The sequence below is a fragment of the Eleutherodactylus coqui genome, chromosome 13 (assembly GCF_035609145.1).
Source record: "Eleutherodactylus coqui strain aEleCoq1 chromosome 13, aEleCoq1.hap1, whole genome shotgun sequence".
NCBI classification, from domain to species: Eukaryota; Metazoa; Chordata; class Amphibia; order Anura; family Eleutherodactylidae; genus Eleutherodactylus; species Eleutherodactylus coqui.
This window is the reverse complement of record NC_089849.1, coordinates 15,387,751-15,412,762: the sequence shown is the minus strand read 5'-3', so window position 1 is coordinate 15,412,762 and position 25,012 is coordinate 15,387,751. Positions and strand designations below refer to the sequence as shown.

General features: G+C 46.5%; 1 protein-coding gene across 1 annotated transcript in view; it reads left to right on the top strand.

Moving 5' to 3' along the window:
• Positions 1-25,012, top strand: part of LAMA5 (laminin subunit alpha 5) — a 146,020-nt gene that overhangs the window by 4,502 nt on the left and 116,506 nt on the right. Inside the window, exon 2 of the mRNA XM_066586920.1 lies at positions 457-609. Coding sequence (XP_066443017.1) covers positions 457-609 — 153 coding nt within the window. The remainder of the gene's footprint in view (positions 1-456; positions 610-25,012) is intronic.

Sequence of the window (25,012 nt, the reverse complement as noted above, 5' to 3'; positions counted from 1 at the left end):
AAGCAGCGATTCATATCTGCCCCCCAATCTATAACATTGGCATCCATGAGGCTAGGCTAGCTGACTACCACAGGGGTTGCCCCAGACTATTCTCACATAATCAGCACAGCTGTACATTTATGTGGACAAGACACAGTATAATGAGCCAAGTAAGCCATTCAGGAGTCGGGAAAGCTGGATGTTAGCCCCTGAGAGAGTAGGAAGTAATATCTGACATATTGGTGGTCACCCAGTTTTCTCAGAAACAGATAAGAGTTTTAAGGACTGACGTTTACTTGGTAGCTCCATCAATGTGAGTGAGTAACAAGAATTGTGGACCTCTCATAGATTTTAATAAAATTCTTAAAAGGCGCCGCTCATCTCCATGTCCCTAATAAAGCTGCGTATCGTTCATACTTTTCTGTGGTCGTCTTGACACTTGGAGTCATCTAATGAATGTCTTCATTTTGTTCCCAGGGCCAATACTGCGACATCTGCTCAGGCAGCAGTGGAGATAAGTCTCATCCCATCAGCAATGCCATCGATGGGACTGAACGATGGTGGCAGAGCCCTCCCCTGTCCCGGGGACTGGAGCACAACGAGGTCAACGTCACCCTGGATCTGGGTCAGGTCTGTATGGTGATATGTATCCTATATGACTTATGGTGCAATATACACATATGTTCTGTATTCTGCGACAGCCATTTACATGGTTTGCAATGGGGGCCTGCAACTTATGGCTCTGAGACTACAACTCCCAGCATGCCCTGTTAGCCTGATTTGCAACCTGTGGCTCTCTGGCTGTTAGAAAACTCCTAGCTTGCCCTAAGACGGTCAGGGCATGCTGGGTCTTTTAGGCCGTCTGGTGGATTTGCATTGCGGATTCCGTAGCAAATACCGCCCATAGAATGCTACGGGAAAACGCGATTTCCTCTACATGAGTGGAAATCGATTGTGATTATCCGCTCACGGAGGAGAAATTGAAGCATGCTGCGATTCTGTGCGGACGGCTTCCATTAAAAACAGTGGAAGCCGTCTGACCCGTGGTCCTTTCCGTAATCGTCATTGCAGAAAGGTCGCGGGATCCGCATCATTGTCCAGCGACGGCGGGGCGTAAACTGTACTGCGCAGAAAACAGCGAGATCTCTGCTGTGACTGCACTGCAAACTGTTATGGCAGAGTCACATGCGACTGTTCTATAATGTTGCCAATCATTAGATACAATGTTGCAGTGCAACACAGTGATCGTCATGTCGCACGACTGAAGTCTACGTGTAGCCCTAGCCTAAAGCCAAAAATGGGACTTGTTGGCAGTGCGGTTTTCTGAACACCCTACGAGGCGTTGATGCGTTACATGAAACCCCCCTGAGCATGGAGCGAGGAGATGGAGTTCATTCGCTGGTGGTCTTGCTGGAATCTTTCTTTTCCCATCGATTGTGAGCTCACTCCCCAGCAGGAAGGTTCTGTGCCGGAGGAGGAGGGGGCGACCGGGTGTTTAATTGTATTTTATTGTGTGCGAGGGTCCCATCCCCCAGCACGTCTCAGGACAGTGTCATTGTGCAGCGTCCGGCCTGACACGTACGGATGAGCGCTGCCAGGCCGCACCGTCACCGCCATTAGGATGTATTAGTGGGTTCAGGCCCACTTTTATAGAAGGTGATGGGTTAATAGATCCTCCCGTTGTCCTCTAAGGACTAGTGAAGCCCCCTTTCTGGTGGGGGTATACCTGCAATACGTGGCGTTCTGGAACCCCCGAGGGTTTACACCTGGTAAAGTGCAAGCTCCTATGAGCCAGAGACATCGTCGTTATTTATGAAGCTGACGATTTGTGGCGTAGTTTGGAATAGCGGTACTTTATTTGTACGACATATTTCCAACTGATTTGCTCCAAAAAAAATGAAAAATTACGAATGGCTCTGCCAATTTTTTTCGTTCTTATGGACCTGGGCGAGGTCTCTGTGCGTCGGATGCTTCCCGCACATTTATGAATGTCAGAAAACAGGCGCAAAAAGTAAGCGCAAATTAGACCAAGTAAAACTGAGTTGGCGCATTTTCTGCCACCCCATTACCAGCTTTACTTGGTGTAATCGCCGAGTTCGGTGTAATTTCATTTTGCAACCTTTCAGCCTCTGAGGTAACTTTTGAGCGCAGTCAGAGGAGCGATTCCATTTTGGAGCATCTGTGTGGTTTTTGGCGCAACTCAGCATTCTCTGCAGCATATCGCTCATCATTTTGGCGCTCATTATACTAGTTTTTATAAACCCTTCCAACATGATTTATTATTTTAGTGTGATAACGTCCTTTATACGGCTGTGAATCCAGATGTTCAGCCGCTCGCTGTAAAGGTCACCTTCGCATGCACTCTGAGGTAAATTTTGAGCAAAATCAAACAAATTCCCATTTTTCTGTATCTACGTGAATTCTTATGCCTCCTCCATGACTGTTTCCTGGACCGCGTGCGTCTCTTTTGTAAATTTTAATAAAATTTAGTGCATCTACTAATTTTTTCAGCACTTCTTAATATTGGCCACATTTATCAGTGCCGTTCACTCCTTTCATAAATATGGCGTAGATTGCACCTGTTGGGAGTTAGTATAAGGCCGTCTCACACGGCTGTAAGCGGAAAACGCTAAAGAGCCCCCGCAGCATTAGTACAACTGCGTACTGCTGCGTATGGCAGAGATATTGTACTGCGCATGACCGTGTACTTGCACGCCGCCAGAGCTGTTTGGGTGGGGCTTACCTCCATATGCGGCAAAATAAAACATGGTGCGTTCTCTTTTTCATACGTAATTCCGATACGCTAACGTGAGTGGAGCCGCGTAAGACAGTGCTATTGATCGCCTGCGAGCACTCGTGTATCACATGGGCGGACAGAGCCAGCGGAATTCACAATTCCTATACGGTCGTGTGAGCCCAGCTAAAACTGGCACAAATTTCGCGTTTTTGATTAATAAGCACCATTTTGTCTTGACATTTCACACGTTCGGCTTTGCTGGTGGCTTTCGGACTGTTTGTAGCGCCATGTAATATACAGTTTATTATCATACATGTACTATGGATATACAGGAGTTTTCCCCTCAGACATGACTTGCTGCGAGACGCTCCCCCATGACATCCGCATAGTAGGTCATACGGACAAGGGTCATCTTCGTGAGTCGCTCCCAAGATGGCTGAGATTACTGCGACACCAAGTTTAGGTCCCCTGCACACGACCGGGTTTTAATTGCGGAATTCACGGACGATCCACAGGATTTCACACCAATTCAAACCAATGGAGCATCCGCATGTCCGCTCACACAAGTGGACAGCGATTGTGATTTTCCGGTCGTGGAGGAAAAAAATCACAGCATGCTCCATTTTCATGCGGGCTCTGCACAGACGGCTTCCATTGAAGTCAATGGAGTTCTGCAGTTGACATTTCGGAAAGGTTGTGGTACCCGCATCATCACCTAGTAACTGCGTGGGAAAGATAAGCATTTGAAAAAACAATCATGCAATACTGCGCATGTCTGACTGTTCGCCGGCCGGACCATCCGCAGTACAGAAGAAGACAAGAAACGACAGGTGCGCGCGGGCGTGGGCCGGGCATTGGGTCGGAATCCGCATCCAGAATTTGACCCGTTTGTGTGCAGATGGCCTGTAAGAGATTTTTTTTTTTTACTACTTTTGCACAACGAAAACACATGTTTACAGAAAAAAATTAAATCTTCATCACCGCGTTATAAGACCCGGAACATTTTTACTTCTCCGGCCTCAGAGCTTTGTGAGAGCTTTGCAGGGAGAGTTGTAGTTTTTATTAGTACTCGTGACTTTTGGGTTGCATTGTATGGTGTTTTTTTTTTGCAGGCAAACACTAGAAAAATAGCAATTCTGGTGTTAGTTTTTAAAATTACTTTTACAGCGTTCACCATATGAGATATATAACAAAATATTTTCATTGCGTCATTACGAACCCGGTAGGTGACCCCTTTAGGTGCTGCTTTTTTAAAATTGTCTTTGTTATTTTATCCAATTAAAATGTTTTTTTCTTTTGTGAAAAAAGTTTTTTTTTTTAACTGGACTTTTTTCCCCTTAGGCCCCCTGTCCACGACCGTTGCGGAATATCGCCAGCGATATTCCGTCGCGGAAGAAGGAGGGGTGCCGCTCTCAGGTCTCTGCGGTGAGCCTATCTAATAGATAGGCTCACCGTGGAGAACCGCGGCAAGCCGTAATTTAGATCCCACGAGCGGAGAATTGCTATGATTCCCCACTCATGTGCTTTCTATAGCAATGCTAAGGAAAGCGTTCACTGCATTACCTGCGGCCGGAGTATCGCCGCAGGTAACGCAATGAACAAACGCCCATGGACAGGCAGCCATAAACTGAACTTTTTTGACACTATTTTAAAGTCCCTACAGTGGACTTGAAGATGCAATAGCACAATCTCTAGAATAGTACACTGCATTACTTATGTAGTGCATTCTACTAAGCCTATGACAACAGTGTATTAGACTCTGCCGGTAGTGGGATCCATGGATCCTTGAACTCGCGGCCGGACAGGCCTTTATCTGGGGACTATCCCAGCGGTTCACGTTGTATTTCAATAAAAAAGAGATTGTTAAAAAAACTATTGGGATTCCTCCCTAGCGCGAGAGCGGCTGTACTGTGTGGGTTTCCACCTGTTGTGGACGTACTAGTTAACCAGACGCTCGGATCGGCCCTGTTATTGGTTGAGTTATTAAAAGTTTTGAAACATCCATCGTGAGTCAGCATCAGTTTACGGCCTACCCACGGAGCCCTTGCCCACCCGTCCTGTCCCAGGCCCGTTACAGCGAGAGTCGGCACCGACTCCTGATGAGCCTCAACTGGCCAGATCTTGGCAACGAAGCCTGCTACCGTGGAAAAGGGAACTATGACCCTCCGAAAGACTGCCTCATCCTGGCAAACATGGGCATACACAGGAGAGACTTTTTCCCGCTTTACACCGCAATTTGATGTGGAAACCATGTTCTATCTCCCTGCGTGCGCTCGCATCGCAGTGCCCACCGCTTTCAATAGGGCCGCCGGCAGCAACGCCCCATGTGCTAGGTGCACACAGTGGGATGCGAGGTCTCCCATTAAAAACAATGGGAGAAGCTCAGCAATCCTCCGACATGGCTGACAGCCGAGGCAGAGGAGCACTTCTTCCCCGAAGTCATATGAGGCTGTTTTGAGGCAAAAAACAAGTTGCACCCGCAGGCAAAATGCTTATTCGCGAGTGCAAAATTGGGCCGTGATTCACTTCCCCGATATCGCACTCGCCCGCGTGAAGTTAGTCCTAGGGTGGCTTTACTATTGTCTGAATAGTTGCTTGCAATAGTCGCTACGCCGTAAGAATGGCTGTTGTTCGTGAGCTTTTTCACGGAGTTTACTTGTTCAGTTTGTGATCATCAAACGAATTGTTGGGAGCGTTTACCAGGGCCGAAGAAATACGTTTCTTTGACTAGTTAGGGGGTGTGAGGTTCTTCGGAGGGCGTGTATTTGAAACTTCGACCCATCCTTAACGTAAGCCCATTGGTTGCCGAGTCCACTGAACGCACTTAAATGTGTGCGAGCGGTCTTTGAGTGAGCGCTCGCTGCGGCGAAGGCCGCGACACGGAGTGTCCCGTGGAGAGACTGTAGCAGCGATTGTTCCTTCGAAAACCAACAGGAACTCTTCAGTCGCACGTATTTTTGGGAAGCGAGGAGTGTTAACAGCGAGGGCAAAATAGTCGAAAAAAGGCAGGAGCCAATCAGCATTCAGTGGGAGGGGCACGCCGAACAAGCGCCCACATTCCTGCCAAGTTGTTGGCTAGTCGCTGAAAGACAACGATTACCAGTTTACATTAGGTGATAATTCATCAACCAGCGACTATTTCTAGGTGAGCTGAAATGAAGGGACTAATGAATGAAGTCTCACTTGTCACCCGGTCGGTGACCATGTTTACACAGAACAACTGCCATTTACATTCCCAAGTGACCATTAGGGCGATAGTTGTCCCATGTGGCGCCTCCCGTAAGTAGTACTACGGTTATTGGTGTCTGAGGCCTTTGGTGAGAAACTAGGCCTCGTCGCCCATAGCAACCATTCAGCTCTTGATCTGCTGGGGAAAAGTGAAAGCTCTGCTGTGATTGGTGGCTCTAGTGCACATGACCTTGTTGTGCGCTTTACAGCTTGATAAATGAGGTCCATATACGTACGTCCCAAACGCCCCGGGATTGCCCTGTAATATGGCGTGGCTTAATAAAAAGTGTCACAAATGGGGATGTGTCATTGCTGCGAAAAAACATTCATTGGTCGCAAAAAAAATACGACACGCAGCGATTCTTTCACCTTACAGCATCAACGCTTTTATATACGAATACATTCAAAAGCATGGCGGTCGTTCGCACAAAACTCGCGTGGGATTTACGCTCGTGTGAATGTAGCCTTAGGGAGTGTCACATGGACGGATTCTAATTGAAGAATTCGCTATTACTGTCCGAGCGTTCGCCATGCTTTTCCTCACTTCTTTGTAGCGGCGTGAGGACATGAACTCTGCGCGCCGCTGGAGAACCACTAAATCCTGCTAGATGCGGCGAGTAATCTCTAACGCACTTGTAGAAGAATGCTGGAGGGACCCGAGCGATAAACTATTACCCAATGTGCGAATCTGTTAAAGGGCCGGGACACCTCTTGCGTATCCGCCAAAAAACCGCGTGGGCGTTAGAAGATGAGCAGCAATGCATGTAAATGCTTCCGCGGCCTTCAGACCTCAAGTAGTGATTGTGGGGTTATCCTATGGAAGAACAATATGGTCGGACATGGCTGATAACAGCAAACAATAGCTTGAATTTGATCAAATACACATACAATAGACTTCAGGTTGTCACTAGGGCTATGCAGCAGCGTTGGCCACGACGTACGTCATGTGACCACAGACCGCACTGACCCCAGAACATCGCATTTTAATATAAGTGAATGCGATCACGTGGTGACCTGCAAGTTTCTGTGACCTAACAATCGCAAGAAATCCGAACTTGATGGAATTCCAGCTCCGGTCCGCTTGTGGTTGCGTGTTGTAGTGCAACCAACCGCCTTCACTAGTTCGCGAAATCGCACAACAATGCTGTGGGTTTTACCGTGCGTATTGTGGCAAAAATTGCTGTGTAGCTCCGGCTTTAAGATCGTATTTACAGAGGCGATTTTACCGCGCACATTTTGTGCCTTGCAAGACACAAGAGTCGCACAAAAATAGAACCCATTTTGTGCATTAAGGCCGCCTGCACACGGGTGGACATTTGCTGCAGAATCTGCGGTCAGCGTCCGCACCGCAAGTCCGCAGCAAATCCTGCACGTTACTTGCTATGGAGATCCTCTGCTTCCTGCACACAAGCGGAAATCAATTGCGATTTCCGCTCGCGGAGGGAAAATCCCAGCGTGCTTCATTTTATTGAAGTCAGTAGAACCCGTCCAACCCGAATGAACATTGCGGATTCTGCTTCATCGCCTAGTGACGGCGCGGGAAAAAAATCTGTACTGTGCATGTGCAACGGCGAGCTGCCGGGTCCGTCTGGTGCAGAAAAGACGGCGACAGTGCAGGTATGTGCGGACACCGCTGCTGCCAGAGACGGATTTCGCTGTGGGATTCCGGCTCTGCCGTGTGCAGCCGGCCTAATGATGTGGTCCGTTTTTCTCTCACCATGATGGAAACTTTGCAGCATGTCCTATTTTTCTGCGCATCTGCTTTTTTTTTGACGCTCGTAAAAAAATACTCAGAAGGTCCCATTGTTTTGATACTCAAATACGCACGTTTCAGGTGTATTCACTGCATATTTGCGCCTGCCCATTCATCTCTATGGCCTATTTCTGTTTGTAATAGACGCCAAAATAGAACACGGCTGAAAATCACGTAAAAAATACGCAGATGTGAATGAGCCCACTGAAATCAATCACTGCGTACTACGCACATAATAAATAAGCACGGAACGCGCAGAGTACGTGAATGAGCCCTACAAGAAGGCTTGTTGAGATGGATGATGGGGGTAGTAGTTAGTCTCCCTCGTCCGCACAGTGTCAGGTAGATGGGGATAAGGAATGTCTTTGTTTCCTGTCCCGCGGATATGTATGGAATTCCATTTATCCGGGGATCAGTCTGTACCTGCGCAGTCTCCCGCACATCCGGAGAGCTTACACACTTATCCCTTCCAACAAGTTCTCTTGACGGTTCTTGTGTTGCTCTTCGTTTAACCCTTCACCTGCCAATCTTCAGTTCAGGGCACGTTATGTTCATCATCATTTTGTCCACTCCTCGTTCTTGGGTTTGTTGGGAGACCCAATGGTCGAGCCCCAACCGATGACACTTCTGAGACATCCAATTAACGTCCCATAACACCTTGTTCACACAGGGTGGATTTGCGCCAGATTCTCTTTGTGGACTGTTCACACAGAAAATCGGATGCACTTACAGCAGCAGTAAAGTGGATGAAACGATCAAAATATCATCCGCGCCCTGCGGGAAAATCTGCACTAAATCAGCGTGGAATTAAAGTCAGCAGCATGTCAATTCTAACAGCGGGTTTGCAGTGTAGATTCCAACCTCTTCGAATGAGGCTGGTTTCACACGGCCGAGAAAATCGTGCGAGATTTATGTGTTGCGAGACGCACAAATGTCGCACAAATATGAACCATAAAACACATTGTACGGCGCGCAATGTGTGGTTCTCCATTGAAAACAATAGGAAATACTTGCCGATCCTCCGACACTGTATTCAGCCCCAATGGAGGATCTCTACTTTACCTGAAGTGATGGGAGGCGTCTTTAAAGAAAAATGCCTTGCATTGGCGTGAAAACGCACGCTGACGAGTGCGATATCAGGCCTGAGGGGGGGAAACTGACACCAAAATTTGCACCAAACTCTGACACAGATTTTGCACTGCGGATTTGCCGAAGATTCTCCACTATGGAGGGTCCGTAGCAAATCCACCCTGTGTGAACCGAGGCGCAGCGGAATTTGAAGATATCAATGTGGACTTTGATGCGAAATTGCTTCCAAAATTCTGCCATTTTCAGTTCTGTATCAAAATGCGTAAGTTGGCCATGCAGATTTTGGTACAGAATTTTCCGCAGAGCCACAAATTCTGCTGTGTTCCGCAGAAAAACGTTGCCCGTGTGAAAGCAACCTAAATGTATTCCCTCCCCCACCTACATGTCCTTAATTAGCCACCATGATGCTCCAGAGGCAACAATGTCCTGATTCAGCACAATGGTTCAAGTCCTAAGATTTGTTGGACCTTCTAAACACAAGACTGTCATGGTGGGTCCAAGGGGGGGGGGGGGGGGTGTAAATCTTGAGCATGATAACCTTTCCCTGGTTCCTCTGTTTGTTGAATATTTCTAAGACCAAGGAAGAAGGAGAAAAAATAAATTCAGCCATAAGGAAGTCCTCGCTCCATCATATCAGACTCTATTTCTCTTTTCGCCTTTTCGCTTTGTTCCAAAACGCCCTGATGTGTCCCGGTCACGGAGACATACCCCATTCACTATGGTATGCCGGCGCAGGTCTCTGCTTGCCCCTCGTTATTCCGACAGCAGAAGAGGTCTATAAAGAGATGGATTGTTTCTTTATGACATTGTACACCCCCAGGGCATCCATAATTTGCATTAAACACCTCTGCCTTTACAGTCGTGGACTGTCTTTACTTCTGTATATGACTTTGCCCTAGATTGATAGTTTTGCCCCAGTGTTCCTGTTCTTGTGCCCTTCACGACTACATAAATGCTCCAGAATGTCTTCCAATATCCTTGTCTTTTAAAGTAGAGGTACTTTCAGCCAATTGAAATGCCCCAAATGTCTTGCCTAGTATGTGCTATCCATACATTGGCCATAGTCATCAGACCAGTGTTGCCCAACCGGCAGACTAGACCCCCCGAAGGAAGACTCTACACAAAGTGTGTATATGTGCCTAGCCATAATCCCTAAAACAAGGGTCAGGTCTTCGTCTCAAGGCCTCCATACACATTAGAGTTGAGTCGTCAGGATCACAGCAGGTTTGGATGGCTGCCTAGTGTGCTTAGGGGTGGCTCAACTTTCCCACAACAGTTGAGGCCAGGAGAAAGAAAGATTGTGGATAGTGAATTTCAATTGTGGATAGTGAATTTCAACACCGGATCATTTTATTCCTTGGAAGACAAGCTGCCGCCAGAGTTGTTTGGTGTGGCTTACCTCCATACACATACCATAATTCATGTGTATGGGAGTGTGGGGGGGCCGGGGAAACAGCTGGAGGTCCAACTGTAAGGTTGACAGTCAATTTTCGACCTGTCCTAGAAGGACGTAGTCATTCGAGTCATAGGCCAACCGATGGTTTTTACCTTCAGATACATGGGCAGAAGTGTCAAATGTCTAGAACTCCATTATTGGAGTCATCTAGGATTGGAAAACATGACTGGTTTCTTGCAAAAACAGCACCATATCTTCACAGGTTGTGTTTAGTACTGCAACTTAGCTTCATTGAAGTGATCGCAATATGTTGCTGTGGAAAGTGGAACCAGGATGGCGTCACAGCATCAGCCCCAGACCACATGATCCCACCTTCAGTGGATGGTGCTTGGTACCGATGACTGCCTCTTTCCTGTCACTGCAGAAGTTTCCTTAATCCTTCAATGTTTTCTGTCACTGGAGAAGTTCCCTTGTTGTCTGTTGGGAATCCCTCAGTGTTTGATGTTGCCTTCCCCTCTTCTCCCTGCTGCAATATCTCTTGAGGTGTGTGGACTGATTGGCCCATAGGGAGGGGTTTCTTCTTGCTAGCCAATCAGCCATAATGGATGTGTTTATTCTGGGCCCGCCTCTACATGGGTGCCAGTTATTCTCCTGGAGGTGTCTGGTGTGGCAGCGGTCATCTGCAGTTAAGTACCAGTGGTGATACTTTAGGCCATCTGCACATGGGCGGGTCAAATTCCACATGCAGAATCCTGCAGCGGAATCTGTCCCTGGCAGTAACGGCGTCCACACGCACCTGCTTTCTCCTTTTTTTAACTATACTGCAGATGGTCCGCACGGCTCGCCATCGGACATGCGCAGTACAGATTTTTTTTTTTAAACTCCTGCTCTTCCCATGTCATTCCCGAAGGGCCACTGATCAGATGGCTTCCATTGACTTCTATGGAAGCTGTCTGCGTAGAATCCGCACAAAAATAGAACATGCTGCTATTTTTTCCCTGTGAGCGGAAAATTGCAATTAATTTCCACTTGTGTGGAGGAAAAAGTGTTTTTCAATTGCATGTTATGGGCAGTATTTGCTGTGAAATCCAGAGGCGGATGCCAGCTCGGGATTCTGCAATGCAAATCCGCCCGTGTGCAGGCGGCCTTACTGTGGGGTTTATTCACATTTGCCTAGCCCTGTTTTATATATACATAGGTATATAGCATTTCCATCTACTATACAAGTACATCCTTCCCTTTCCTCCATCTAGGTACAGTCTAGGTCCAAGAGTTGCTGCCGGCTCTTTCGGAATTATCACCCTACTTTTAGGCAGGGCCTGCCAAACTGAAGTTGTGAAGGGAGAACATTCCCACGCCTATATTGGGGTTTCCAACGTGTTGGTGTCTTAATTCATGTATTTGTTGGTCCATTGTGGACATTAATTGCATCAAGGTTTGACGTGTTGGTGACATCCATGGGGGTCGCCGTAATTGTGCCCTGCATGAATGTAACGCAATGTCACCAAAGACTGCAGAAAACAAAAAACAGGATAAACCCTTTAAGTTTATATTTGCACTATGTTCTGGCGTTTGTGGTGGATAAAAATCGCACGCCGGTATGAAAAAAAAAATAAAATTTGCACTTCTGTGCTGTGAAGACCAAACCTCATAGTAAGTCCCATATGGGGTCTGTTTAACATCTCCAGGCTTTACTAGTAACAAGTCACAGGACGTTTATCCCGTGCGGCCCTCTACTACATACACAGATCGTGATGGAGTAACAGAACGATGAACCTACAGATGAAGGTCATTAGGTGTGTGTAGGGTCACATTGGCCAGAAGGCCAGGACATATGGAGGCAGGTGGATAAGGCAGGTGGCTTGTGTGGATTTATGGGCTCGAACCCCCTGGATTAGTATAATAGGTTCCTGTTTATTGCAGTTTATTTATCACAGCTTTCAACAACCCAATTAACAAGCTCCACAGACCACCCAACCACTCCTGCTGTCTAGGTATTGACTTTACTGCAGGGTTCCTTCCAAGGAATGAAGGGTGTAAAGAGTTAATCGCAGACTGTTTTAATGATCACTCCTTAAGACAAAATCAGCTGGTCATTCCTCAGCTTCTTGTAGGATCGGGGTCACTTACAGAGGAATGACCCAAAGAGATATCTGAAAGGACATAGATAGAGAGCAGGGCTCTGTTTTTCTTATTATTGCCCATGTCACGATGTCTCCAGATTTATTCCGTCCCTGGGGAGCCACTGGGAAACAGAGTCCAAGCTGCAACGAATCTTAGCTCTTACAAACTTTTGGAATACTTTTGCATGAGATGATAAAGGTTGCAAAATTAGGGTCGAGGAAAGTTTCAGTAAACTTGTCTGACCTGTTTCTCAGGGCAAAGCTGTTACAAATGGGGCCCCTACCTAGAGATGGATTATACTACCTCAACAAATCTTTCCCAGGATGGTAGAGTTTGGCGCTTCTTCGCTGCACCACCTTCCGATCACTTGTAGGAGTGAAGGAGGATATGACCCTTTTGTTTGCTAACAGTGTATTGCCTGTGATGAGAAGGAGCCTTGGGTTGGGTGCATACCACTCATACAAAAGCCCCCCATGTAGGTCCTTCAGCTATCTCTATGGTGCACATATACCGTACCTGATAGTACGAAGAGATTGATACAAAGGTGGTCTAAGGACATGACATGTCATAACAGCTCCTTCATTAGACAAACAGATTTTGAGGAAACCCTTTGAAGACTCCTATGAAAGAACCCTGTAAGAATTGTGGGTCGGTTTGTGCTCCCAGCAGACTTATAAGCACCAAGATTATACCTTTTGTTGTTTACCAAAGTAAAACCAGAAATTTATCTTCAGAGCACAAAGAAAAACCTGATAATACAACCGGGCCTCTTTGAATGGCCAAGGGCATTGAGAATAATCTTGGCCGTCTTCCAACTCCAGCAACTGTAAGGAAGAAACATTATTTGCACATTTCCCACTGTGCCGTACAATGGGGAGCAGCGTGTCATTGAATGCCGTGTTTTTAAGATCTCTCTGTTGAAATGTGGCGGAGACTTTGCTAGGAAAATAACTTGTAGCCTACTTGGAGCAACTAGGCTGAAAGTGGGCAAGTAACATAAGCCCATGTGTTGGACGACTACTTGAAGGAGACTTTCTAAGACATCTTTGTCCATTGGGGAGTGCTTTCACTGTAATTTAACTTGGCCAGGATGTATTTTATACCTGTAGTAGACATTGTGAATGCCAAATGTGGCCAGTTGAGTCCCGCCAAGAGTGGATTTCCAAGAGAAGCCCCCATAGACATTAGATTATTGGTAGATTTCTCTTCGGAATGACCGCACACCTGACAGAAATCTAATGTGTATGGAAGGTTTGTGTTTCTCGGAGACAAGTTCTTCTTTATCTCTACTCGAAACCATAATATTATAACAAATCAAATGCAATCAATTCAACTGTTCGTTTAGTCAAGATGGACTTTCGATCATTCTGTAGATCATTCTCCTCCCTGCCTCTTTAGATTACCACTTCCTTGAGTTCACTTGGGTTTATGTTTGTGTCAGACTTGACGGTATCAAGCCAATAAGGCAGCTTTTCATCCCACTTCCCCTTCCCCATATCATTCCCAGCACGAGTGCCTTCTCAAGTGAATGGCTGGACATGGCATGGATGAAGTAGGATAGTTTCTGCTTGGTGATCTTGGTGTTTACCGAGGCTTTTGGCTTGATGCAATCCAGTACTACTTTGTTGGTGATTCTCGCTGTCCATGGGATGCGTAACAGTCTCCTCCAACGCCACAACTTGAAAGTGTTTTATCGTTCTTTTGTCTGTTTTCAAAGCCATAGGTATCCATAGGGAAGACGATCGCACCGATTAGCCTGGCTCTAGTTGCAATTGCGATAGCCTTACTTTTCCAGATGGCGTTCACATTCACCATCGTTTAGCTTCTTGATTTCAGGTGTTGTGCACCCATTTCTGTTAATCTTGAAACCAAGGAAAATAAAGTCCTGGACTGTGTCTATTTCTTCATTGTGGATCTTTTTGCTGTATATTCCATTTTTGGAGGCCCTGATCACCTTTTTCTTATGTTCAGTTGCAAACCCATCTTCTCGCTTTCTTCTTGAACGTTCAGGATGAGTTGCTCCAGATCTTTTCTGCTTTCAGCCAGTAGGGTAGTGCTGTCAGCAAATCTGAGATTGTTGATGTTTCTGCTGCCAATCTTAACCCATTGAGTACAGAAGGTTGGACCTTCTCGTTCTCGAAAACTGTTTAGAACTAATCCCTTTAAGGAAATACACAATGGGCAACATTCTTGCTGTACGACCTCGCATGTTGATGAACTGATGCTTAAGTACAGTATAATCCCTTATATCTGCTTTTACCTTTGTTGCCCATGATTATTTGGCCCATAAGGGGTAATTGCCAAAAACTTTCCTGTATAGTCTATTTAAGCGTCTCATTTGAGGAATTCTAGTTCCCTTCCTAGGGTTCTTCTATTCTTCATCTTTCCACATGAAGTAGTTTTCATTTTAGTTACAGTGGGAACGGATTTCGCCCCATGAGCAAATTTAGTAAGACTGAATCCAGTTGGGCAGGTAGTGATTGTCTAAAGCCTGGATATTAATTATACACGCTACACCGGTCATCCATTACCCTCACTTAATGGAAATCTGACTCCAGGCGAGGCAGTTAACGCTTTCCGAGGTTCGTCTTTTTTTCTTCTTCGGTTCTTCAGATGACGTGTGCCAGGCAAAGAATAGGTTAACTTAAGGGGGACCCTTGCAGTCAGTGATCTGTGAGTTTAACCCTCTTATGCTTGGATGGGTGTAGGGTTTCAGTGTAAAAGGGATTATTCCGCTGTGGTCTCCCATAGCAATGAATGAGCAGGTTCACAGCAGGTGGATACCATGGCGTTCCAGAGGCGGATGCGGATCCAGATAATTAAATTGCAGAGGCTTTTGTTGAGGACTTGGCTGGAGTCTGCAGGGGGATTTTTCTACTTGTGAATTCTTTCGGGGAACGAGACCATATAGGGTCTGTTTTTCCATCACAAGAAGGTCAGGGCGGTCGTGGTTCTCCAGCTGTGGTGGTGGGACGTATAGCGTACAGGCTGCTCATAGTCACCTCTGCTGTAGATCCAGTATTTGCTATTATGGTCACGATTGAAGGCTGACCGCCTAGGATTTGCCTTGGCAATACTTTGGGAAAAAAATGGCCAGTGGACAATATATCTGGGCAATCACTTTTTTGCAAATCGCATTTGTTTTGTATTGACAGCATGTCCAGCATACAGAGGAGATAGAATAGCTTGGAGGACCTGCTGATGGTTTCCTTTAAAACCTATGATATTAAGCGTTGATACACGTTCCTCAAACACGCTGCTGGCCTTATGTTGGATAGTGTCATAGTGTGCTTCCATCGCTGGTCACCTGCTGCTATTGTTGCGAGGGTCTGCCGACGTGCTCCTTTCCCCGCTCGTTCCTTATAGTCTGTCAGTAGGGCTCGCACACAGTACTGCCCTCTCTCTTAAAGGGTCATTGCATGCTCCCTAAACTATTTCCACTCCAATTCCATTCCTGCCCCTGCTATATTAGGCACCCCCTTGCCCCTAGGGTGGATCTCTAAGCAATTGGTCTCATTAGCCATTGTGACAAAGCCCTATGTAGTTGTGTATTCCGGTTCTGACTCCTACTTGACTTCTGATAAGTCTAACCTCTGTGCTCCTTGACCTTGGCACTGTTTATTGGGCATCGTTATTGCCTGCTACCTGTTAGAGTACCAAGACAAGAACACCTTAGTGAATAAATACTGTACCAAAATCAAGCTTATAACATAAATACAAAACCAAAACCCAGCTCGGTACATAAATACAGCACCAGAACCAAGCTCAATACACAAATACAGCACCAGAACCAAGCTCAGTACACAAATACAACACCAGAAGCAACCTCAGTACATAAATACAGCCCCAGAGCCAAGCTCATAAGAAAAGTACAGCCCCATAACTAATCTCAGCACCCAAATACTGCAGCAGGCTCCGTACATAAATACAACACCTGAACCATGCTCAGTGCATAATTCTAGCCTTGGAGCTAAGCTCAGTACATAAATACTATAGCAGAACTTATTGTGTTGCGGGGCGCCGATAAACTGACAGCAGCGCTTCGGACCATCAGAGGGCAAGTGACAGAGCCAGGAGGAGGAGAAGGATTTATATAGCTCCCCAAGATGCTGCTGCATGAAGGAAGAAGATCATCTGGCCAGACGGACCAACATGTCTTCTTTTTCATTAGGGATTGGTACATACCCTTCAAAATTACAGACCCGTGCTTCTTTCCTCTGTAATTGTGTTTTCTTGACTTTTTACGCTTCATCAAGAAGCACCTTTCAGAGTCTCTTCTTCTTGGGTGACTTACAATGAGCTCACATGTCCGGTAGTGTGAAGGTAGCCGGGAAGCAGGAGATTTCACCAGGGACCGCGGTGACCGATCCCCGGGCCCATGATCACCGCTATCCAATTGATAACAGCGATTATAGAAAAGTTCAAAAAAAGTAAAATAAAAGTTAAAGTTTTACCTCCCCTCATGGATCGGATCCATGAAGGGAGGTGAAAATACTCACCCACATCCTCTGCGATGTCCTGCGGCGATATGGTCCTTCCTGGACCTTACTTCGCCTTCTGCGAATAACAGAAAGGCTCGCGCCCACCGGGAGATTTAAAATCCCTCTGCTCCCAGCTAGCAGGTGTAGCTGGGAGCAGAGAGATGTCGTTGGGAGCCGCTGTATGCAGTTCCCGGTCACATGATCGCTGTTATCTGATGGATAACAGCGATCATGTAAGGTAAAAAACCTTTTAAAAGTTTTTAAAAAGCGTAAAGAAAAAGTTAAAAAAGTTAAAGTTTCATCTCTTCTTACGGACCATATCCGTGAGAGAGGATGAAATTACTTACTCTGGCTTCTGAACACGCGCCCGTTGCCAAAATGGCGGTCGTATGCGCAAAAGCCTCAGATTGCCTGGGTAATTTAAAATCTCCCTGCTCCTGGTTACCAAACGTAGCCTAAGCCTGGAGATTTCACAGGGTGCCGCGATATGCGGTCCCTGGTCACGTGATCGCCTCTATCCAATGGATAATGGCGATCACCTAAAATTTAAAAAAAGCTAAAGTTTCACCTCCCTTCACAGATTGGATTCGTGAGGGGAGGTGAAATTACTTACCTAAGGTCTCCAGTGTTGTCACCTGACGAAATCTTTATGCGTGGACCTTTCCCCAACTACGGCGCATGCGCATGTTGGCAAAATGGCGGACGCAAGCGCAGAAGTTGGGGGGGCCCGTGATATTTAAAATCTCCTTGCTCCTGGTTACTAAAGCTAGCCAACAGCCTGGAGCAGTGACCGAGGGCCGCGGTGATCGCCGTCATGTGATCGCCGTTACCCAACTGATAATGGCAATCACGTAAAAGGTAAAAATATTTGAATTTCAATGCTTCTTTCGGTTTGGGCCCTGTTGTGCACTCAGACAAGATTAGGGCCACAATGGGTATCTTTCTGAACACAGGACAAATAGGGGGATCCATTTTGGGGTGAAACTCTTCATTCATATGTGTGCTGTACAAGAAAAACACGTTTTTTTAAAATGACATAATTGCCAAAAAAATGAAAATCATAAATTTTTCCCTTTCCCTTGCTTAGATTCATTCAAAAACTGTGGGGTCAAAATACGCAGTCCACCCCTAGATGAATTCATGAAGGGGTCTAGTTTTTAGACCTCGGGGCTTATTCACACCAGCGTATTTTTCCTCAGTATTTTGTGAGCCGAAACCAGGAGTAGAATATGAAAAGAGAAAATATAATGGAAAGTTTTGTATTTCTTCCGAATTTTAGACCCGCTACTGGTTTTAGTTCACAAAATACTGACGAAAAATACGCCTGTGTGAAGAAGCCCTAGGGCTGGGTTCTCACACGCCGGTTTTCCAGCGGAAATCTCGCTGTTTGGCTGCCGCGAGAAAACCGTAAGATTTCCACTGGGAAAAGTGCTGCTTCAAAACCTGCGGCACTTTAAAAAAAATAGACATGCTGAGGCCGGCGAATCCACGCCACAGCCCCGGCTTCTGCCGGCTTTGCCGCGATAGATTCGTTGTCCCATTTGGACGAGATTTCTGAGAAATCTCGTCCACATGGCTGGCTAATCCCGGGATTGGCGGCCGCAGGTGGATTTGCCACGGTAAAATTCCGGGCGTAATTTCCACGGCAAATCCGCCCTGTGTTAACCCAGCCTAAGGGGTGCATTTTTTTAATTGGGTCATTTTGGGGGTATCTATCATTCTGACACCCATGAGCCTTTAAATCTTGGCTTGGTGCAAGAAAACAAAATGTTCATCAAAATGTTAATCAATGTTACATTTGTAATGGTTAAAAAAAAAGTTTTTCAAACGTGCGTCCAGAATAAAGTAAACAGATGGAAGTATATATATCTTAGCAAAAATGTGTACAGTATATTTGCATATATTTGAGATATTACAGTTGAAAATGTTAAAAAAATTACATTTTTTCCAAATTTTTCCCAATTTTGGCACTTTTAATAAATATACACAAATTCTATCGTTCTATTATCACCACCTAAATGAAGTACAACATGTGGGGAAAAACCAATGTCAGAATCACTTGGATATGCAAAACCTTTACGGAGTTATTCTATATTAAAGTGACACGTCAGATTTCCAAAATTTGGCTCCGTCACTAAGGCGCAAACAGGCCTGGTCACTAAGGGGTTAAGGGTGTGTTCACATAGAGATGTTGCAGGTTTGGTGCAGATTTTACGCAGCAGAAAAACCGCACCCAAATCTGAGCTTTTAATTTAGATAAGTATATAAAGAAGTGTTCTTTTTTTTTTTTTTAATTAGAATTTTTTATTAAAATTTTTACAATCAGGTTTTACAATCAGTAGAAGTGTTCGTTAAAGGGGGTTGTCCAGTTGTAAACTTTTGATGGCCTATTTGCAGGATCAATAATGGATTAGCGGGGTTCTGACACCCCCCACTGATCAACTATTCGTTGGGGCAGTGTGCTCATTCACGGAGCTGATTTCTGCAGGAAGCAGACAGCGTCATTCCCATTGCAGTGTCCAGGCTTGGTATTGCAATGAGAACTGTGCCTGTAATTACTCAGACGGTCCACTGCAGTTGGAATGGAGCTGTTTGCTTCCTGCATAAATCAGCTCAGTGCACAAGCACACTAGCCCAGCGAGCAGCGGATCGGCGGGATTCCTAGGCAACAGACGCCTGTTGATGTACTATTGATGCAGAGGCGTAACTTGAAGCTCATGGGCCCTAATGCAAAACCTGTAACAGGGCCCCAACTATAATGCTTTATTCATAGTACTGGTCTCTCTATATGCAGAAGAGGCCTTATGGGCCCACTATGGCTGCTGGGCCCGGGTGCAACCGCATCCCCTATAGTTACACCAGTGATAGATAAACCATCAATAGTTTTGCAACTGAACAGCCCCTTTAAATGAAGGTGGAGTTCCCCTTGAAGGTCGGCTGCCTCTCTTCTTCTCTCCCGCACCTTTGTTTCTGCTGACAATGAGGTATTTTTCGGATGCACCCTCCATGCACTCGCCCTTCTCACATCTTGTAAGGTTATTTCCATCTCTTTGATGTCCATGTTTTGTCTCTCTAATCCGTCACGACGGTCTGATGGTCTGACCACAACGACGGGAAGACGACACGCGCGGAGGGGGGGGGGGGGGAGTGGAAATCTGCAGTTGTGGGAAAAACATTTAAAGTCTAAGAAGTATTTTTTTCTTATACTTTTAAATTTTTGAAACGTTTTGATGGCCTGTCTGTGCTTCTCCAGTGTTGTTCATCTTTTTCATTCATTGGGAATTCGTTGACAGGTCCGTACGCTATAATCTGACCCCTCATCCCGTGAACTGTAATCTGACTCCTCATTCCATATGCTATAATCTGACCCTTCATCCCGTGAACTATAATCTGTCCCCTCATCACATAAAGTAGAATCTGACCCCTCATCCCGTAAACTATAATCTGACCCTTCATCACGTGAACTATAATCTGACCCCTCATCCCGTGAACTATAATCTGACCCCTCATCCCGTGAACTGTAATCTGACCCCTCATTCCATATGCTATAATCTGACCCTTCATCCCGTGAACTATAATCTGTCCCCTCATCACATAAAGTAGAATCTGACCCCTCATCCCGTAAACTATAATCTGACCCTTCATCACGTGAACTATAATCTGACCCCTCGTCCCGTGAACTGTAATCTGACCCCTCATCCTGTATGCTGTATTCTGACTCCTCATCCTGTACGCTGTAATCTGACCCCTCATCCCGTACGCTGTAATCTGACCCCTCATCCCGTAAACTATAACCTGATCCCTCATCCCGTAAACTATAATCTGACCTTTCATCCTGTACACTATATTCTGACCCCTCATCCCGTACGCTGTAATCTGACCCCTCATCCCGTGAACTGTAATCTGACCCCTCATTCCATATGCTATAATCTGACCCTTCATCCCGTGAACTATAATCTGTCCCCTCATCACATAAAGTAGAATCTGACCCCTCATCCCGTAAACTATAATCTGACCCTTCATCACGTGAACTATAATCTGACCCCTCGTCCCGTGAACTGTAATCTGACCCCTCATCCTGTATGCTGTATTCTGACTCCTCATCCTGTACGCTGTAATCTGACCCCTCATCCCGTACGCTGTAATCTGACCCCTCATCCCGTAAACTATAACCTGATCCCTCATCCCGTAAACTATAATCTGACCTTTCATCCTGTACACTATATTCTGACCCCTCATCCCGTACGCTGTAATCTGACCCCTCATCCTGTACGCTGTAATCTGACCCCTCTTCCCGTACACTGTATTCTGACCCCTCATCCCGTACACTGTAATCTGACCCCTTATCCCGTACACGGTAATCTGACCCCTCATCCCGTACACTGTAATCTGACCCCTCATCCTGTACGCTGTAATCTGACCCCTCATCCCGTACGCTGTAATCTGACCCCTCTTCCCGTACACTGTATTCTGACCCCTCATCCCGTACACTGTAATCTGACCCCTCATCCCGTACACTGTAATCTGACCCCTCATCCTGTACGCTGTAATCTGACCCCTCATCCTGTACGCTGTAATCTGACCCCTCATCCCGTACACTGTAATCTGACCCCTCATCCCGTACACTGTAATCTGACCCCTCATCCCGTACGCTGTAATCTGACCCCTCATCCCGTACGCTGTAATCTGACCCCTCATCCTGTACGCTGTAATCTGACCTCTCATCCTGTACGCTGTAATCTGACCCTTCATCCCGTACGCTGTAATCTGACCCCTCATCCCGTACGCTGTAATCTGACCCCTCATCCCGTACGCTGTAATCTGACCCCTCATCCTGTACGCTGTAATCTGACCTCTCATCCTGTACGCTGTAATCTGACCCTTCATCCCGTACGCTGTAATCTGACCCCTCATCCCGTACGCTGTAATCTGACCTCTCATCCCGTACGCTGTAATCTGACCCTTCATCCCGTACGCTGTAATCTGACCCCTCATCCCGTACGCTGTAATCTGACCCCTCATCCTGTACGCTGTAATCTGACCTCTCATCCTGTACGCTGTAATCTGACCCCTCATCCTGTACGCTGTAATCTGACCCCTCATCTCCTCATATACCAGAAGGAGAGAGGAAGGAAGACATCGAGACTCTTTGGACCGCCTTCACACAGGCAGTCAATGCTGCAGATTTTCCGCTAGCGAAGCCGCTGTGGACGTTCTGTGGTATTTGGGTTTTGTTCACAAGGCTGAATTTCCTCTAAAAACCGCAGGGAAAAAAAATAAATAAATAAATAAAAAATCGGCATTTCATTCTGCCGCGGCTCCACACACGGATTCAGCACTTTCATTGGGTAAAAGGTGCATCCTAAATTGTGACGGGTTTCTGTGTCAGTAAGTGACATGTGACTTCTAGACGTGGAAAGTCCGTGCGGATACACAGCAAAAACCGCGGCAGAAAGAAGCGCATTTTACCATTGCTATAAGAGGCAGAATTCATGCGGAAGGTTAGGCCATGTTCACACGGGTGGGGTTTGCTGCCAAATGTCTGCAGCGGGCGCTCTGCCGCAGCCAGACCTATGGAGGAGGTTTCAGAAATGTCCTTCGCAAGGTGCGGAGATTATCTGCGCCGAATCTGCAGCATTTCTAAACAACACTGCGGATTCTAAATCTGCACCACGTCTATTAATTCTGCGGATTTATGCTGCGAAAGTCAGCCCCTGAAATGTAAGGGTTAAATCCGGCAAATGTTCCACAAGTAAGACGTAGGTGTGGATTTGGCACCGCGGAATTCTTGCGGAATTGCTGTCGTATTCCATTACAAAATGCCTGCAGAGATTCCGCCACGCGAGAAGGCGGCCTTAGGCCGCATTTACACGCGCGTCCGATATATCGCTCCGAGATGCTTGGACTCATATTGCGCTCTTAAACCTACAGTTTCCTTGCAATTGCAATGAGTTTTGCAAGAAAAAACGCTTCACTCTCCGATTTTCGTGCGCATTTTTCACCTACGTATGGTACTTCAGTAGTGAGAAATAAAAAAATTCTATTACTCTTGCACGCACATCACATGACCTACAAGAGCATCACATGACATACTTTTGTCAGGTTCATACAATATAATGGGCGATATCGCCCCAAAAAGGTGCGTGCTGCGCCCGTGTAAACGCACGCTTAACCCTGAAATGCAGAGATGTGCATGGCTTGCACTGGCAATGCGGGTGTTAAAGGCTTGATTGCTGGCACAGGGGCCGCAGGTTGTACAGAGTGTAGATCAGGTGACTAAGACAGCCAGGAATCTCCGGAGGAAGCTCTGAGATTGGCGCGCATTCAGAAAGAGGAGAATTAACCCCCATAAGTCCTAACAGTGAGTCACCTATAGAGAATCCGTCACATGTATCCATTAACCTATGACCTGTGGAGGAAAGCCCAATATACAACTCCATGAAGCTGAGATACGGAGTGTTGTTCGTCACATGCGAAGACAAGGGGGGGGGGGGGGCTGATTTGCAGCGGACATTCTGCAGCAGATCAGCAGCGGAAAGCCGACCAAAAATTTCATCCACATAGATTGGAAATACTTTAGTCCACACAGAATACGTAGCAGGTTTCATATTCTGCACCGCAATACCCAAAGCAATCCGCAAGAATTCCTCAGTGGACAAGGTTGCAATGGGAGGGGGCGGGATGGGGCGGAGCTTAGCTCCACTCTGTCCCGCCTGCTCCCATTGCTCGCTATGGACAAGGGGCGGGAGCTTAGTTCCTCCCCTGTCTCACCCACTCCCATTGCAGACCGCTCGGAAGCGAGGAGAGAGGCAGAGAGCCGGTGAAAACCCGACCGATATGCGCTCGTGTAAATAAGCCCTAAGGCCGCTCTCACACAAACCGCTTTTTACCGCGATTAGTGCATGTATAAATACATGAGGGGACAATACAAGGATCTCTCCCATGATCTGTTTACACCCAGGACTGCGACGGTAACAAGAGGACATCCGCTACGTCTAGAAGAAAGCAGGTTTCATCACCTACACAGAAAAGGGTTCTTTACTGTAAGAGCAGTGAGACTGTGGAACTCTCTGCCTGAGGACGTGGTGATGGCAAAATCCATAGAGGAGTTTAGGAGGGAACTAGATGTCTTTCTGGAGAGGAAGGATATTACAGGATATAAATCTTAGGTTAATTGTTAATCCGGGTATACAGGCAGGTAGGAACTATTTGGGGTTGATCCAGGGAACAGTCTGATTGCCATTAGGGAGTCAGGAAGGAATTTTTCCCCCAAAAGGGCTAATTGGCTCCTGCCTCTTGTTTTTTTTTGCCTTCCTCTGGATCAACAACACAGGAGGATAAACAGGCTGGACTAGATGACATTGTCTTCATTTGGCCTTACATACTATGTTACTATGTCCCAAGTGTCCCACTAGCCACAGTTCACCGCTCCCATTGATTTCAATGGGACTTCACAGACCTGCTCTCGAATGTGGTATTTCAAACGGCTTCACCCACCCGAGAAAATCGTCTGAGACTTGAGCGTTGCAAGAGGCACAAACATGAATGGGGTCATACACATGAGCGATGTTATGCTAGAAGAACTCCGCGTTCCCCTGCCGCAGCTGTGACAGCCGAGGCGGGGGATTCCCTTCATCCCTGCAGTTTGCACATGGAGGGGAGTGCGATATGGGATTCACAGCCTGATATATCGCCCTCGTCCGTGTGAAGTTGGCCTCAGGGTCCTTTTACACCAAGCAAATTGTTCCAGGAAACAAGTGCTGATTGATGAGATGCTATTGGTTGCAGGATGTGAGGTTTCTCTGATCCTGGCTGTTAGAGCAGGAGCCTGGCTGTCAGATGTCAGCCAAGGCGGCTCCTTAAAAAGATGTATGTGCAGGTTTAGAGCCCGTTAGTGAGGTCAGCAAAAAAAGAGCGTATTGCAGTCTCTAATGGGTTAATCAACACTATTTGTAAAATGGCTTCATGCTTCATTTTTGATACAATGGAAGTTGGACATAGCTGTCAGCTCCGGTCAGCGGCCATTAGTAAGTTGTGCGTACGATCCAACGTATAGGTGACCACGTCGCGCTTTGTGGAGGGGTTAGAAATGTGCCGTAAGGATCAGTGATCTGTTGATGGGAAGTAATGTAGTAATAGCGCTGCGGCTTCACCCTTACATGTATGTGACCCCCTGACACGGGACATAAACCACAGGGGCTGAAGGAAGCATAAATCTCATAGTT